The 15,361-nt window shown below is 37.8% G+C and overlaps 1 protein-coding gene across 3 annotated transcripts in view; it reads left to right on the plus strand.

Moving 5' to 3' along the window:
- Positions 1 to 14,801, plus strand: part of SEL1L2 (SEL1L2 adaptor subunit of SYVN1 ubiquitin ligase) — a 70,055-nt gene extending 55,254 nt beyond the window's left edge. Inside the window, exons 15-17 of one of the 3 annotated variants that reach the window (XM_090285201.1) lie at positions 2,963 to 3,135; positions 14,320 to 14,448; positions 14,595 to 14,801. In XM_090285201.1, coding sequence (XP_090141327.1) covers positions 2,963 to 3,135; positions 14,320 to 14,448; positions 14,595 to 14,714 — 422 coding nt within the window. In that variant the 3' untranslated portion in view covers positions 14,715 to 14,801. Of the gene's footprint in view, positions 1 to 2,962; positions 3,136 to 14,319; positions 14,449 to 14,591 lie in introns of all 3 variants that reach the window. The other 2 variants (XM_090285203.1, XM_090285202.1) reach the window with 2 other exon arrangements.
- The last annotated feature ends 560 nt before the right edge of the window (positions 14,802 to 15,361 follow it).

Raw genomic sequence — 15,361 nt, forward strand, 5'->3', positions numbered from 1 at the left:
GTGACTCTTGGGAGCCTGTCAGGATCCCCACATGCCCTCAGTTAGTTCCCTCATTAGGGTGGAGCTGAATCCTCTGGAGACCCTGCTTGTTCACTGCCTTGCATTCTCAGAGACTTCAGGGGTCCTGCTTACAGCTCATACAACTAAAAAATGTACAGAAGTCCTGCCTTTTTGTGGTTACGGCCCATAAGGAATCTTCGGGTCAAAGGAAGGCACCTTTGGGCAAAATTAGAGATAGAGTGGGTTTCTCTACAGGACTCCTGGACAGAGGCAGATTAAGGTCAGTTGAGGCCCCGGGTGCAGAAGAAAATATTGGGCCCCTTAAAAAAGAGAGAGAGACAGGGAAAATAAAAATACATGGTTTTGCAGGACCCTTCAGAAGTCGGGGCCCAGGGAGTGCATCCGGTGCACCCGCCATTAAATCTGCCTCTGCTCCTGGGGCTTCTTGCCTCTCCAGGTCCCTGTAGGCCCCTCTCTGAGGCATCATTCTATAATGCCTTGCTGCCAGCTACTTGTACATCTGAAGCACCTGGGAATCAAACCCTGATAACTTATGTCTTGGCAGTTTAAGGATTTTATGCTGCTACCTCTACTCAGCGAGAGCTAAAGATGACACATGGTACTACATTTTAATAGAGGATTCTAGAAGATTAAAAGGAATTTAGTGACCAAAATAATCAATTCCAAAAGATGTTAGTCATTGCACTAGACCAAATGGAATTTGGAAGGAATCCTATAGCTCTTCATGATATACCTCAGATCATACCACACAAGGGAGTTCCTCCTTTTCCAAGCAAAGCCTAGACTGTGCGAGTGGCATTGGCCACAGCTCAGATGAATGTTCTAGATGAGCATTCCCGTGTCTTTTCCATCAGCCTTGTACTAGTGGATGGAACCAAGTACCCCAAAGAGACCCTTATAGTTCACCCCTAAAAGACCTTAAAAAAAAAACTGAAGTCTTGTACCATAAAATGTCATTTGAATTTTTTTTTACTCCTGAATTTATCTGTATTTGTTGGAAAGTAAGATTCTAAAATGCTTAACATCTGCAGAAAGCATTTTCTAAAATTTTCCTACCATATCTATCCATTCATTTCATAAATACTTACCAAGTACCATTCTAGTTCTGGGACTATACTAGTGATCAAGAGCTTACAAGTCCTTGCTCTCATGAGAAAGAGAGAAAATAAGCTAGTAAACAAATAAAATCACTTTGATATGTCTGTGAAGGCAATAAAACATGGAGATAACTACTGTTGTGGGGCGGAGGGGATGCCTTAAACAAGGCAGTCGGAGAAGGCTTCTAGGAGGGAAGTGACATTTGTGGTGAGGCCTGAATTATGAGAAACAAGCCACATGAGGAGTCTGAGAAATTCCAAACATGCCAGGCAAAGGGACTTGAAGAATCTCAATGAAGAAATTTTAAGGCAAAAATAAGCTCAGTGTATTGAAGGAATATTAAGAAGTCTAGAGCATATCAAGAAAGTGATAAAGCAAGTCAGGGAGGAAGAAGGTAGATAACGCATGACTTGGAGGTCAGCTAAGGGCTCTGGATAGTATTCCAAGTGCAAACTAAAGCACTTGGAGGATTTAATACAGGGGAATAACATGATTTAATTTTACCTTTTTAAAGATCATCTTGGCTGTTGTGTGAGAAATATGTTCATAAGATAAAAGAACAGTTTGGAGCCTATTGCAGTAGTCCAGGCTTACACTAGGTGTGGAAGAGAATGCAAGAAACAATTGTGTTTTAGAAGTAGAATCAACTTGTGTATAGATTTGTTATGGAAATTTGGGGAAAGAATTAGAAATAATTATCCTATATTTATGCCCTGAACATAAGTGATATTGCCCTGAGATAGGGAAGAAACTGATTATTCTGTTTGGGGGAGGGGGTAGAAAGGTGTTAGGAATTTCTATGGAACGTTTTATTATTTAGATCCAAGTAGATAAGTCAATAAGACAATTATAAAAGTCTGGGGCCTGACAAGAGACAGAACTACAGTTATAGGTTCAGGAATAGTAAAAATAAAAAATAAATATAGCCATGGAACTAGATGAGATAACATAGAGAAAGAGTTGAAATAGAGGAGAGTAGTAGAAAGAGGAGGGATGTGGGAGGAGAGAAAAGAAAAAAGAAGGGAGAGAATAAAGGGGGATAAGAGGAGACAAATAACAAGCCCTTGATATTTCAAAATTTAGAAGTTGGGTAGAAGAGAAGTTAAGCAAGGGTTTGAAAAGGGAGACTGATGAGGCAGGATAGAAATCAAGAGACTGCAATGTCATTAATGTCAAGAGAGAAAAGTGCTTGGGAAGATAGATCCAGTGACTGCAGTGCTGCTTAGAGGTCCAATGACATAAAAACAGGGAAATGGCCAATGGACTTGGCTGCATGGAGGTTACCGACTACCTTAAAAGTAGAAGTTTCATGGAGGAGAGGGGCAGAAACTAGATTGGAGTGGGTTGAAGAGTAGATGGAAGGTGAAGCTTTGGAGTTGGTTAGTGTGAAAGGAATAAAGAAATGGGAGTAGTTAAAAGAAGACACTGTGGGATAAAGAAAGCATTTTTCTTCATAGAAAATACCACATGTGTTTGAATGACTGACAGCATTGATCTAGAAAAGGGAGAAACAGATGCAGGAGAGCAGAGAGTCAGAAGTGTAATCTGAGAATAGGAGGGATGGAAGACAGTTTCCCCAGAGTTGACTTACCTTCAAAAAACAAAATTAAAAGGTAAAAGTCACAATATTTTATTTTTAAGAACATTGTACCATACCATGGGAGTTATCCCACTGTGAAGATGATTAGCATTGAATGTTATGTGTTGTATTCCACAAATTATATCTAATCCTGATTCTTGGGTTCTGAGTATACATTTTTTACATATACATATTCATTAGGTTGAGTTACTAGCAACAGTACATGAATCATTTGCATTCTTCTCTTTCTAATATTTCTATCAGGCAATGCATTTGCTAGAGTAAAAATTGGAGATTACCATTACTATGGATATGGGACTAAGAAGGACTATCAAACAGCAGTCATGCATTACAGCATTGCAGCCCACAAATACCACAGCGCACAAGCCATGTTCAACCTGGCTTATATGTATGAACACGGATTAGGTGTCGCAAAGGTAATTGTGCTGATAATAATTCAAACCCAGTAATGGCAGCTATATTGGAAGGAAAAATCTATAAATGTTTTACATTGCATTGATGTCATCAAAATGTACAGGAAGGAAGGAAAATACTTAACACTTGCTAAGTCCATACTATGTGCCAACACATATTACTTACCCTAATAAGAACCCTATGAGGTTGAAGTTATTTCCCCTTTTATGCCCAAGGACATAACTAATGAGGAGAATAAATCTCGTCTAGGCCAATTTGATTTATATATTCATGGTTTTTCCATAAATACTGGTCAACCCTGCCCCAGCTCCCTTCTACCTATAGGACTTTTCCATTAAAATTTCCATTGACTCTAAAGTTCTCAGTAACAAGGAGAAAGTAGAAATGAGGTTAGAGGTGGATACTGAAGTGACATTAATTTAGAAATGTCTTATGAAATACCCGCTGTGTACATGACACAGTGCTGAGCACTGTAGAAAGGCCCAAGAAAATAGATTTCCATCCTTCAAAGATTACCTGTGTCTTGAGGAGATGAGGCATATTCATTAAGAAAAAGAGCTCATAAAACAAGGAACTATTAGGTAAACAAATCCCTTAATAAGTGTAATTAAGGCAGAAGATGGCTTTATATCTGACAGAGTGAGAAAGGTATTAAATATCAATAATGACAATAGGTAGGTATTGGTTTATTATGTATACTATATCATTTAAATCACACAATCACTCAATGAGATTTGCCCTATAATTGTCCTCAATGTATACATCAAGAAACCAAAGTACAGAGGTTAAATTATGTGGCCAAGTTTGCAGGACTTACCAGTAGTAGTGTCAGAATTTGAACCCAGAAATGTCTGAATCCATGTTTTGAGGGGAAAGAGTAGGCCTTGCATTGAGATGTTCTTAGTGCTAAAGAACATATTTCACTTCAGTGTTTATATTCCAGGCTCATTTCTAGAGTCAAATAATGAGGGGTTATCAAATTTTCTATACTTTTTTTTTTAATGCTCTCTTTTTTCTTCCAGTTGTGCTAGTAATTGAAAACTAGTGGTAGGAACTTTCCTATCTGACAACTGCTAATGGGTCACATAGCAAGCAAGGGTATCTCATTCAGGTCCTGACAATCCAGCGGTGAAGATCCCTGCCTTCCTGTGCCCCACTGTGGCGTTTTTTGGCTGATCAGTTTTCATCAGCCCTGGCACCCTAGGCAGTGGAAAAAATATCAACTCTAAATCCAGTATGTCCTCCCCACTCTTAGCAGCTGAAAGCTTCCTGTGTTCATAAAATTTGGGAAGTGAGAGGAAATAGGATTGGACTGAAAGGACTTTGTAGCCAGTGTGTGTGTGTGTGGAATGACTGGTGCTTAGATCAGAAGAGAATGTGAGTGACTGCTACCATAAGGCTTCAAAAAGATTAAAGTTTTTGTTCATCATTCCCCATGCAAAGCATAACAACAACAACAGTGAGAGGAGCATTGTCTGTATGAAAGATAAAACTGACCCCACCCCATGGGTTAAATTCAAATGAACTCTCCAACACCCCTGTGATTCAAGAAGGACTCAGGATACTGTCAGCTATGCCAGAGAGGACACTCCCTGCTCAGGCCATCTGGCAGCTGTGTCAGAGGGTCTGGTTTTCCTCCTTGGAGTCACCGCTGATGGCTCTCCTAGGCACTTTCTTCACAATGTCTGATAACAATCGTCAAGACATACATTTCATACATTTAGAAAAACCTTTGAAATTTCTTTCTCGCCACATTTCTGTTCTTTTCTGTCAGGGTTTCTGTTTTATCATGGGTAGTTCATTTTAATCAGTCTCTCTCAGTCACAGGCATTTGTTTTTCTACAGAAAATCTCTACATGTAAAAAACACACACATGTACACACACACAGGGACTGCACTTAACCTCAGACCTTCACGTGGGAATTTTTTATTTAGTTAATGAGGGGCCATTGCTCTTTGTCTTTATTAATTTCTTCCTTTTAGCAATTAGAAAATAATAACCAAGTACTCAGGTGCCAAGTTTATTTATCTTGTTATCTCATAGTCAGGTTAACAGGAGATACCACATTTTCTAATTCTTTTTTTTTTTTAATATGTTTGTTTATTTATTTTTAGAGAGAGGGGAAAGGAGAAAAAGAGGGAGAAAAACATCACTGTGTGGTTGCCTCTCATTCACGCCCCCAACTGGGGACCTGACATGCAACCTAGTAATGTGCCCTGACTGGGAATTGAACCAGCAACACTTGGCTTGCAGCCAATGCTCAATCCACTGAGCCACAGCAGCCAGGGCCTCTAATTCTTAAATGACTATTTTAAAATGAATATCTTAAAATGAACAAGCCCACATCTTGTTCTAGTGGTGGTTAATCAAAGTAAAACAATTAGAACAGGCTTTCACAGCACTTAAATCATCTAGTGATTAAGCATTTCTTCAACAAGTCACTTCAAAGTCCTCTTTATTAGTTAATCCTTGTGCAAACCAGTCGGAAAGATGAATATAATATTATTACTAGGATTTCTCTGAGAATCAAAAAGGTTGGATCAGGTTTTATAAACTGTATTTAAGCCCTCTAGGAGAAGAAAGTGAAATATAAATCAACTCACAGTAAGTCAATGTAAAAATATAGGTCATTGTTCACCTCTACTTTTAGGAGAGAGCATTGGGATTAGGGAGGTGTAGGAGACTTATCCTGTTAGCTTCACTGAGAAGCATCTCACTCCTTAATTTCTGACTTATGATTAAGCTCAATAAGCTTTTGACTTAATCTGTGACCCAGAACTGACTACACCATCATTCTGAAAACAAAAAATAACTACCTGGGGAGAAATTGGGAGATGACCTCCCAATTCTAAAGTTAGAAATTCTAAATTCTATATATAATTCAATATTCATTGTATAAGTTGTTATGAAACTCTTTTTAAATTTATACTTGACTCAGAAGTGCTTCAGAAATGTAACCAAGAACAAATCCTGTTGCCTATCCCCTCCTGCCATTCCTTCTGTCCATATACTGGGTCAGGCCTGAAATTCTACTCCCATAGGTTTTGTTGTAAAGGCTTTTCAGGGGTCTCCCATTCTAGCATTTTCCTTTTAAAATCTGTGCCAGAGATAGCTCTGTCCACTAATTACTTGTAATTCCCAATCCACAGAGAGGTCTTGCTGCTGAGATGTGTCTCCTAGTCAGAGACTGCATTTCCAGGCTCCCTTCACATCCATATGACTAGTTCTTACCAAAGGAATGGAAGTAAAAGTGAAGGTGTCATTTCTGGACTAAAGCTGAATGCAGAAAACAGAGAAGCTTTAGGGAATGGTTAGAAGGAGCTTGGGCCCCTCAATTTTCATGTGAAGAAAATTCTCCACAAACTAGAACACTATAGGGGAAAAGCCCCAGAAGTCTAAATTTAGGATCGATTCTGAAGAACTGACATGTAGCCTTATTCAAATTCATAAGCTCTTTAACAGGAGAAACTTAACATACATAGGCAAGGCAGCTGCTCCCTGTGGTGGCTGGCCAGGAAGAATCCACACCCCTCCCAGGACAGGGTCTCTTTTCTATAGGGGTTAATAGTAAAATTATATGGTGGGTAGTCACATAGACCACCAGAAAGAACAATGTATATTAACAGATAACATCAGGTAGTTATCATACTCTACACATTCATTAGCTTCCTTTCTGGGGCAAGACATTTTTGTTTTCTGGGTAGTCAGCCAAGCCTGAGGCTACAGAGAGTTGTATCCAATATTTCCCAGATGCCTTTGCTGCTGGAGTCATATTACATCTCAGTAAGTTCCCCTACAAACACCCACTTGGAATGTTGAATGTGTTAAGCCATTGCAGTTTTGGAGGTGGGGGGTTATTTGTTATAGATACAGCATTACTTTAGTTAATCCTTGTATAATCCCTCTAACAAAGCACTATCAGGTTATCCTTGATGACTCTGGTACTATTATCCCTCCACCTACTCCCCCAAAACATGTACACACACACAAGAAAAATGTAATCACAAAAGTAAAAGAAATCTTACTTACTCTCAATTGCCTATTGAGGTCCAGACTTCTTACCCTGGCACTTGATTCCCTATATATCTTCTAGACTACTTTTCCTCCCCACCAAAAGAGCTTGAACTAAATTCTCCTGACCTTTGGTCATATCACTCCATTTGCTGCAATCACCTTCTCCCACAGTTTTGCCCATTGAAGACCAATCTCTTTTTCAAAATACAGTTTCAATATCCTCTCTGCGAGCCCTTTGATGAACATTAGGTTTAAAAAGATATCTGCTTCAAAACTACTATAGCACTGTGCCTTGCTTTTTAAAAATCTATTTACTCTCTAAAATATTTATCAAATAATTGTTTTGTATCAGGAAGCACTGTGCTTGGTTCTGAGGATATAAGAAGATCAAAACAGCCTTCAAAGAGATCATAGTCTACTCTGGAAGAGACATGTCCATAGCTCTAGTGAAAGCCTAAAATGGCACAAGTGCATGCTCACACAAATAAAATGCTATGAACATGTTAAAGGGGGCACAGTTAATTCATGTGGAGGGATCAGTACTGTTAGAAATGGTAACAACCTTTCTTGAAATAAATATCAGTTACCTAAAGAAATAATCAGAAATGGGGTGGGGCATTGTGTGTGTGAAGCTTTATTAATCACAGGGAAAAAAAAAAAACCTACAACCAAAAATCTGCAAAATGTTATTTAAACTATTGTGTGGTAGCATATGATTCTATTAGCTATTTTATGGCTTAGTTGTTATGTGAGCAGGTTAGAAGCAGACTATCTGGATTTGAATCTCAGCTTTGCTACTTACAGGTCACATGAATTTAGGTAAGTGATTTAACCTCTCTGTCCCTTAGTTTCTTAATCTTTAAAATGGAGTTAATAATATCATCTACCCTGTAGACTTTTCATGAGATTTAACTAAATGACAGTGATGACTGGCATGCAGTAAAAGTATTTAATAAGTATTAACCCTTATTATGAAACACTATACAACCATTAAAAATAAAATATTTTAGACTAAAGGAATATTTTAGGACACATATATATTGAAGTATATTGAAAGAAGAAGACATAATATTACTCAAAGTGAAAAACTCCATATATATGTGTGTGTGTGTGTGTGTGTGTATATATATATATATATATGGACATATATGCTGGAATTCTGAAAGGATGTATATAAAATACAATATATTCACTGTACAGTGAAATCATAGGTGATTTTTAAATTTGTTCACTTCTGTATTTTCAAAGTTTCCTGGAATTATCATATAGTATAAGAAAATAAGAATAAATTATTCAAAAAAATTACCTGTTACAATATAAAAAATTTTTGATGAAACCTACAGATACAGAGCTAGAAGATGCCTGCATGATGTAACTGAACAACTTTTATAAACCAGATACTTTATTGCTGAAGAATCCTGTATTCTGAATTATAAAAGCTATTTTGAACATGTAAACATTGGCACAACTGACATTTTAGTTAGCAAAAATATTTATTTAAGAAGAATCTGTAGACCAGTAAAAACTAATGAAATTGAATCAATAATCAAAAAACTCCCAGCAAATAAAAGTCATGAGTCAGTTGGCTTCACAGGCAAACTTTATCAATTATTCAAAGAACTAACACTTATCCTTCTCAAACTATCCCAAAAGATTCAAGAAGAGGGAAGACTTGCAAGTTCTTTTTATGAAGCCAGTAATATCCTAATTTCAAAACCAGGTAAAGATATAAGAAAGAAAGAAAATTATAGACCAATATCCCTGATGAACAGTAGCAAACTGGATCCAAAAATACATTAAAAAGATCATAGGTCAAAAGCCCTGGCTGCTGTAGCTCAGTGGATTGAGTGTCAGCCTGCAAGCCAAGTGTCGCTGGTTTGATTCCCAGTCAGGACACATGACTAGGTTGCACGCCAGGTCCCCAGTTGGGGACGTGAGTGAGAGGCAACCACACAGTGATGTTTCTCTCCCTCTCTTTCTCCTTTCCCCTCTCTCTAAAAATAAATAAATAAATAAACAAATTAATTAATTAATAAAAAGGCAGTTCCATTAAAAAAGAAAAAGATCATAGGTCAAGTGTAATTTATCCTGAGAATGTAAGGTTGGGTACAATATTTGCAAATTAATAAATGTGATACCTCATATAAACAAAATGAAAGAAAAAATTACATGATTATATCAATAGATGCAGAAAAAGCATTTGATAAAACCCAGCACCCATTAATCATAAAAATTCTCAGCAAAGAGGGAATAGAAGGATCATACCTTAACTTACTAAAGACCATATATGAAAACCCACAGCCAACATCAGAATCATACTCACTGAACAAAACTAAAAATGTTTCCCTTAAGATAAGGAACAAGACAGGGATGTTTGCTTTCACCACTCTTATTCAACATAATATGGGAAGTTCTAGCCACAGTGATCAGACAAGAAGAAAAAATAAAATGCACCCAAATCAGAAAGGAGGAAGTAAAACTGTCATTATTTGAAGACAACATGATATTGTACATAGAAAACCCTATAATATTTGACAAAGGAAGCAAGAGCATACAATAGAGTAAAGACAGTCTCTTCAATAAATGGTGTTGGGAGAACTGGACTAGTTCTTGCAAAAGAAATGAAGCTAGACCACCAATTTATACCATACACCAGAATAAACTCAAAATGGATAAAATACTTAAATATAAGTCACAATACCATAAAAATCTAGAGGAAAACATAGGCAGTAAAATTTCAGATCTCTCATGTAGCAATATTTTTGCTGATATATCTTCTAGGGCAAGGGAAACAAAGGAAAATATAAACAAATGGGACTATATCAAGCTGAAAAGCTTCTGCACAGCTAAAGAAACCATCATCAAAATGAAAAGGGAACTGACTATATGGGAGAACATATTTGCCAATGATACAATGACGAAGTTTTAATCTCCAAGATATATAAAGAACTCATATGACTCAACACCAGGAAGACAATGCAATTAAAAAATGGGCAAAGAATCTGAATAGACGCTTCTCAAAAGAGGATATACAGACATCCCTTAGACGTAAGAAAAAATGCTCAACATCACTAGCCATCAGAGAAATGCAAATTAAAACCACAATGAGATACCACCTCACACATGCAAAAATGGCTCATTAATAAATCAACAAACAAGAAGTGTTGGAAAGGATGTAGAGAAAAGAGAACCCTAGTGCACTGGTGGTGGGAATGCATACTGGTGCAACCACGCTGAAAAATAGTATGGCATTTCCCTTAAAAAGTTAAAAATGCCTTTTGATCCAGTGATCCCACTTCTGGGAATATATCCTCAGAATCCCGAAACCCAATTCAAAAGAACGTAATGCACCCCTATGTTCATAGCAGTGTTATTTATAATAGCCAATATTTGGAAACAGCCTAAGTGCCCATCAGTATATATGAGTGGATAAAGAAAGCTGTGATACATTTACACAACAGAACACTACACAGCAGTAAAGAACAAGGAATTCTTACCTTTTGTGACAGCATGGGTGGAAATGGAGACTATTATGCTAAGTGAAATAAGCCAGTCAATAAAAGACAAATAACATATGATCTCACAAGTGGAATCTTTCTTCTTTTTTTTAGAGTATGGTATCATTTTTATTTAAAAGTTTATACAAAGATTCTGTGAAAATACATATCAATAACTTAACAATACTTTCCTCTAGGTGCTAGGGCTGCAGGTGAATTTTTTTTTAATGTATTTTATTGATTATATTGTTACAATAGTTCCAACTTTCTCCCCTTTACTCCTCTCCCCCAGCATCTCTAATGAACAAAATAAACTAATGAGCAAAATAGAATCAGAGGCATAAAAACAATGAACAGACTGACAGCTATAAGAAGGGAGGGGGTGTGAGGACTGGTTAAAAGAAGATGAAAGGATTAGTCAAAGAACATATGCATGACCCATGGACATAGACTATGGTGTAGGGAGTGACTGTGGGACTGGGAAGCCGGCTGGGTGGAGGTGAGCAAAGGTAAAAAAACTGGGACAACTGTAATAGCATAAACAACAAAATATTTAAAAGAAAAGAAGAAAGAATCTGTAGATTGCTTTACAGAATATCTTAAATCACTGAAATTAAAGCAAATAAACTCACTGTACAACAGAAAAGTTAAATGTAAGTGGGTTAGGTATATAATAGATATATATTTAGTGAACTCTGGCCATCATCAGAACACTATCAAGAGGAAATTTTTTATCTTAACTATTTGGACATTTTACTAAATAGGATAAAGAACAGGACTCTTCTACAGCTTAGTAATAAAATTTATTTTATATGGGTTACCTTAAATAGCCACAGGTATTCAGGAATTTCTTTCTCCAGGAATTTTAAAGAAAGTTTTTTTCTATCCCACCCCACCTCCAGTGCAAATTGTGAGGCCTGGGCATTAAAGGTACTTCTCACTACTTTTCACTAATATTTATTTTGAACCTAGTGACTGAATTACAAGTTTGTGCCTTAAGAAATAATAACTATTGCCGGCCTCAAATAAGAATGAATGTCTGAGATCATGACAAAGGCTGCCTTTCCCTTCACTATTGAAGTCAATACGCCTTTTATGTGTGTGTTGGGGGCAGGGGGCAGGGTGGTGACAAGGCCATTATCATCTGCAGGGTGCTTTCAAGTGAACACCCATTTAACTTGTTGGAATTAGAGACACAAATTAGAGGGTTTTTTGTTTTTGTGTTTGTGTTTTGGTATTTTTAAACATCCATTTTCTGTTTTCAGGAAGGTTTGCTCAGAACAGTCTCCTGAATTTTAACTATTTTAAGCAAGAGCGTTTCTCTTTCTTCAACAAATCAATTTACCAGACCACAAAGCTTTGGGAAAACTTAAGAAATGATAAGCAGAACACAGCTGAGAGAGGACACTACCTCCCAAAATGGTTTAACAGAGGTCTCAAGGATTCATAACTATTGAACTTTGTATAATGAAGTTCTGGGACATGGAGAGGAACAATAGAGATACTGGATAACCACAATTTGTGAAAAAAATCTCTCTTCTTCCCCTTCTTTTGAAAATAATCCACAGGCACCAGAGCAAAGTACAATTCTGGGACTGACCCAGGGCACTTCAATCTTTAAAGGCAATTCTGCTAGCCTTTTCATTACATTGTTTTGGAAAACAAAACAAAAATAAAGCAAACATAAATAAGTCATAGTAGGTGAAAAGTAATGAGTTAATTAACTCATGGCATGAGTTAATAGTTTTTAAAAAGTCTCTAAAAATATATAGTATGTCCTTTGAGGAATCAGATTGCAGCCTGAAAAATAAATAGTTTATTTATTTATTCCACAAGTACTGTATTATCAAAGTATTTTATGTACAGTATTTTATGTAATCAGCACTTCATAAAATACTGGGAATTCAGAGGTAAACAGGTAGTTCAATCCTTGTCTTCGAGAACTTATACAAATGAACATACAAATTCTATAACTTCAGCTATGATAAGTACTATGAAGGAAACAAGGAATTTTAAATGCTTGTTATTATCTATATTGTTATTTGTTTTAGGGAACTGTACTGTTAGTGTTTAGTATTTTCCTGCCCCTTTAATTGGAATCATACCTAGTATCAGGTCCAGGGGTATCCAAGAAAGTTTTTGAAGATGTGTTAGTTTCCTATGGCTTCTGTAACAAATTACCACAGATTTAGTAGCTGAAAGCAAACACATTTATTATTTTAGTTTCTGTAGGTCAGAAATCTAAGTGAGCTTGACTGGGTTCTCTGCATAGGTCATGTTCCTTACTGGGGGCTCTGGATGTCACCAATGTCTGTTCATGATACAGTCTTTCCTATAAGTCAGCTGGGAAGCTGCTGGGCTACCTGCCTGCTGAGCAGCCTGGCACCAAGGAGTAGACAAGAGTCACACACAGTAACTATGCTATTCACTCTGCTTTTATTGAATGCAGATTCACTCAAAGTAGAACATCAACATAATTAATATCCTGCTCACACTCTAACAATCTAAGAGAAATGTAACACACACACACACACACAGAGCAATCAATGGGGGATAACGAACCCGAGTTCCAGAGTCTCAGTCTGCAGGTCCGGGAGACAGCACGGTAGATAAGGGAGTTGCCAGCATCCTACAGTGAAGGATCTCCGGAGCCAGATGGGCAACAGGGCAGATGAAGTCCTCAGTCCAGCAGGGAAGAGCCTTCGGTGGTCAATGCCAAGGGAGATCAGCGTGGCATGGAGCAGCACTCTGGTGTGTGGAGCTTGGCTGTCTCAGCAGTGGTCTTGAACCTGCCTCAGTTATACCTTGAAAGTGGTGTACTCCTCCCTTCTGAGTTTTTTGATAAATGTCTTGGCACCCTTGATGCCAAGTAAGGAATCTTCCCAGGAGCTTATGGGTGATATGTGGCTGTTCTGCTTGGCACCTCTGATGGCAAGAATGGAGTTTCCCCAGGAGTCTATCTATGGGTGGTCCCACTCTGCAGATGTGGCTATTCTGATCACATGTGCAAATATCTTAGCTGTGTCCCCTTGCCAGATATGTCTAGAATGACTTAAGTAGTTTCCCTCTTGAACCAAAGTGTCATGGCTGACTGACAGCTATTTTGGTTAACATGAGTGACTTCACTTTGTTTTATAAATTTATGCTATCTTGATTGGACCAATGACATTTTATTGGTCCCGCTTTCCACACTGGGGAAGCATCCACTTCCCAGCTCATTCAGATTGTTGGCCAAATTCAGTTTCTTGCACTTGTAAGACTTTGGTCCTCATTTCCTTGCTGGCTGTCCACATTCCTTCTCCTTCTCCCTATGTGGCCCTCCAGCAATTGACAGTTGAATTCTTCACTCCTCACACCTAGAATCTCTGATGTCTCCTTCTACTACATTTGTATGACTTTGTATTCTACCCTAAGCCCCGAGAAAACTCTGTAGTTCAGGGCTCATGTAATTATATTGAGTCTACCTGGATAACCCAAGCTCTTTTTATCTTAAGTTGTGTGATTTTATTATGTTTGCAAAATCCCCTATAATATAACATATTCACAGATTCCAAGGAATAAAACATAACATTTGCCTACCAAAGGTAAATTACAGTATTTTAAACAATAGCTTCTGTTTATTTACCCCTAAAGAATCTGTATCTAATGAGTATGGGCTATTCTTCTACTTCTAGGACCTTCACCTGGCCAGAAGATTATATGATATGGCTGCTCAAACAAGTCCTGATGCTCGCATACCTGTGTTCTTTGCCCTTATGAAACTGGAAACTGTGCATTTGCTCCAAGATATCCTGTTTTTTAATGTAAGTTTGTCTCAAATAAGTCCCAAATTTCTGAAAAGTCCAGTAAGCAACTCTTAGGTGGTGGGATGGAGAGAGATGATGGTTCTGAATAAAGTGGGAGGCTGGATTTTTTTTTTTTTTTTTAACAGAATGTCTCTTCCCAGCAGTTTACTGTGAGATGGAAACAAACAGAATTGGACAATAACCTTGGACCGTACTGGGATTTATTTGTCATTGGCCTAATTGTTGCTATGCTGATCTTCTTGCTTAGAAATCGCTATGGGTAGGATCTGGATCCTAGGAAAACCTACTCGTGGGAACCAGTTCACTCCAAGTTATCTTCACTAAATAAAGAATTTCCTCATCAAACTCAAGAGTCTGCTGCAGATTTCCCACACAAGTCTGTGATGAGTAATGGACAAGGCTTGGGACCTGTCCTCTGAGAAAATATTTCACTTCCTGCTTAGTCGAGGTGACCACTTGAAGGGTACTGGGGACTTAGTTGCCTAAGACTTCATTGCAAACTTGTCATCTAGGTGATGTACTTCTTAGTCAGGAATAAAGACTACCAATTCTTTATGTTATTATAACAACCTTTCAAGAGGACAAATGGGTGTCTTGGCTCCTACAGACATACTGAGGTTGGGAGAAGGGCAAGTTCTGGGAGGGCGGGAACGCAGATTTCTGAGCACTTGATAAATACAAAAATTACAAATGACCTTCATCTTGTGGAATTGATCTTGTGAACTACATCATAAACCTAATGAGCAAAAGCTCCTTGTGGCATGCTGTGCCTGGGACCCCTCAATCTCCTCACTGAGGGGCCTTCTATCAAAGCTCCGTTAGCAACTATGTAGTAAACAACATCATTTGGGGTCTGTTCAGCATTACATACCCCTCTTCCATCCTTCTTTGGAACCCTGTACTATTTGGT

This window comes from Furipterus horrens, unplaced genomic scaffold (genome assembly GCF_987537825.1).
Source record: "Furipterus horrens unplaced genomic scaffold, mFurHor1.1.pri manual_scaffold_8, whole genome shotgun sequence".
NCBI lineage: Eukaryota > Metazoa > Chordata > Mammalia > Chiroptera > Furipteridae > Furipterus > Furipterus horrens.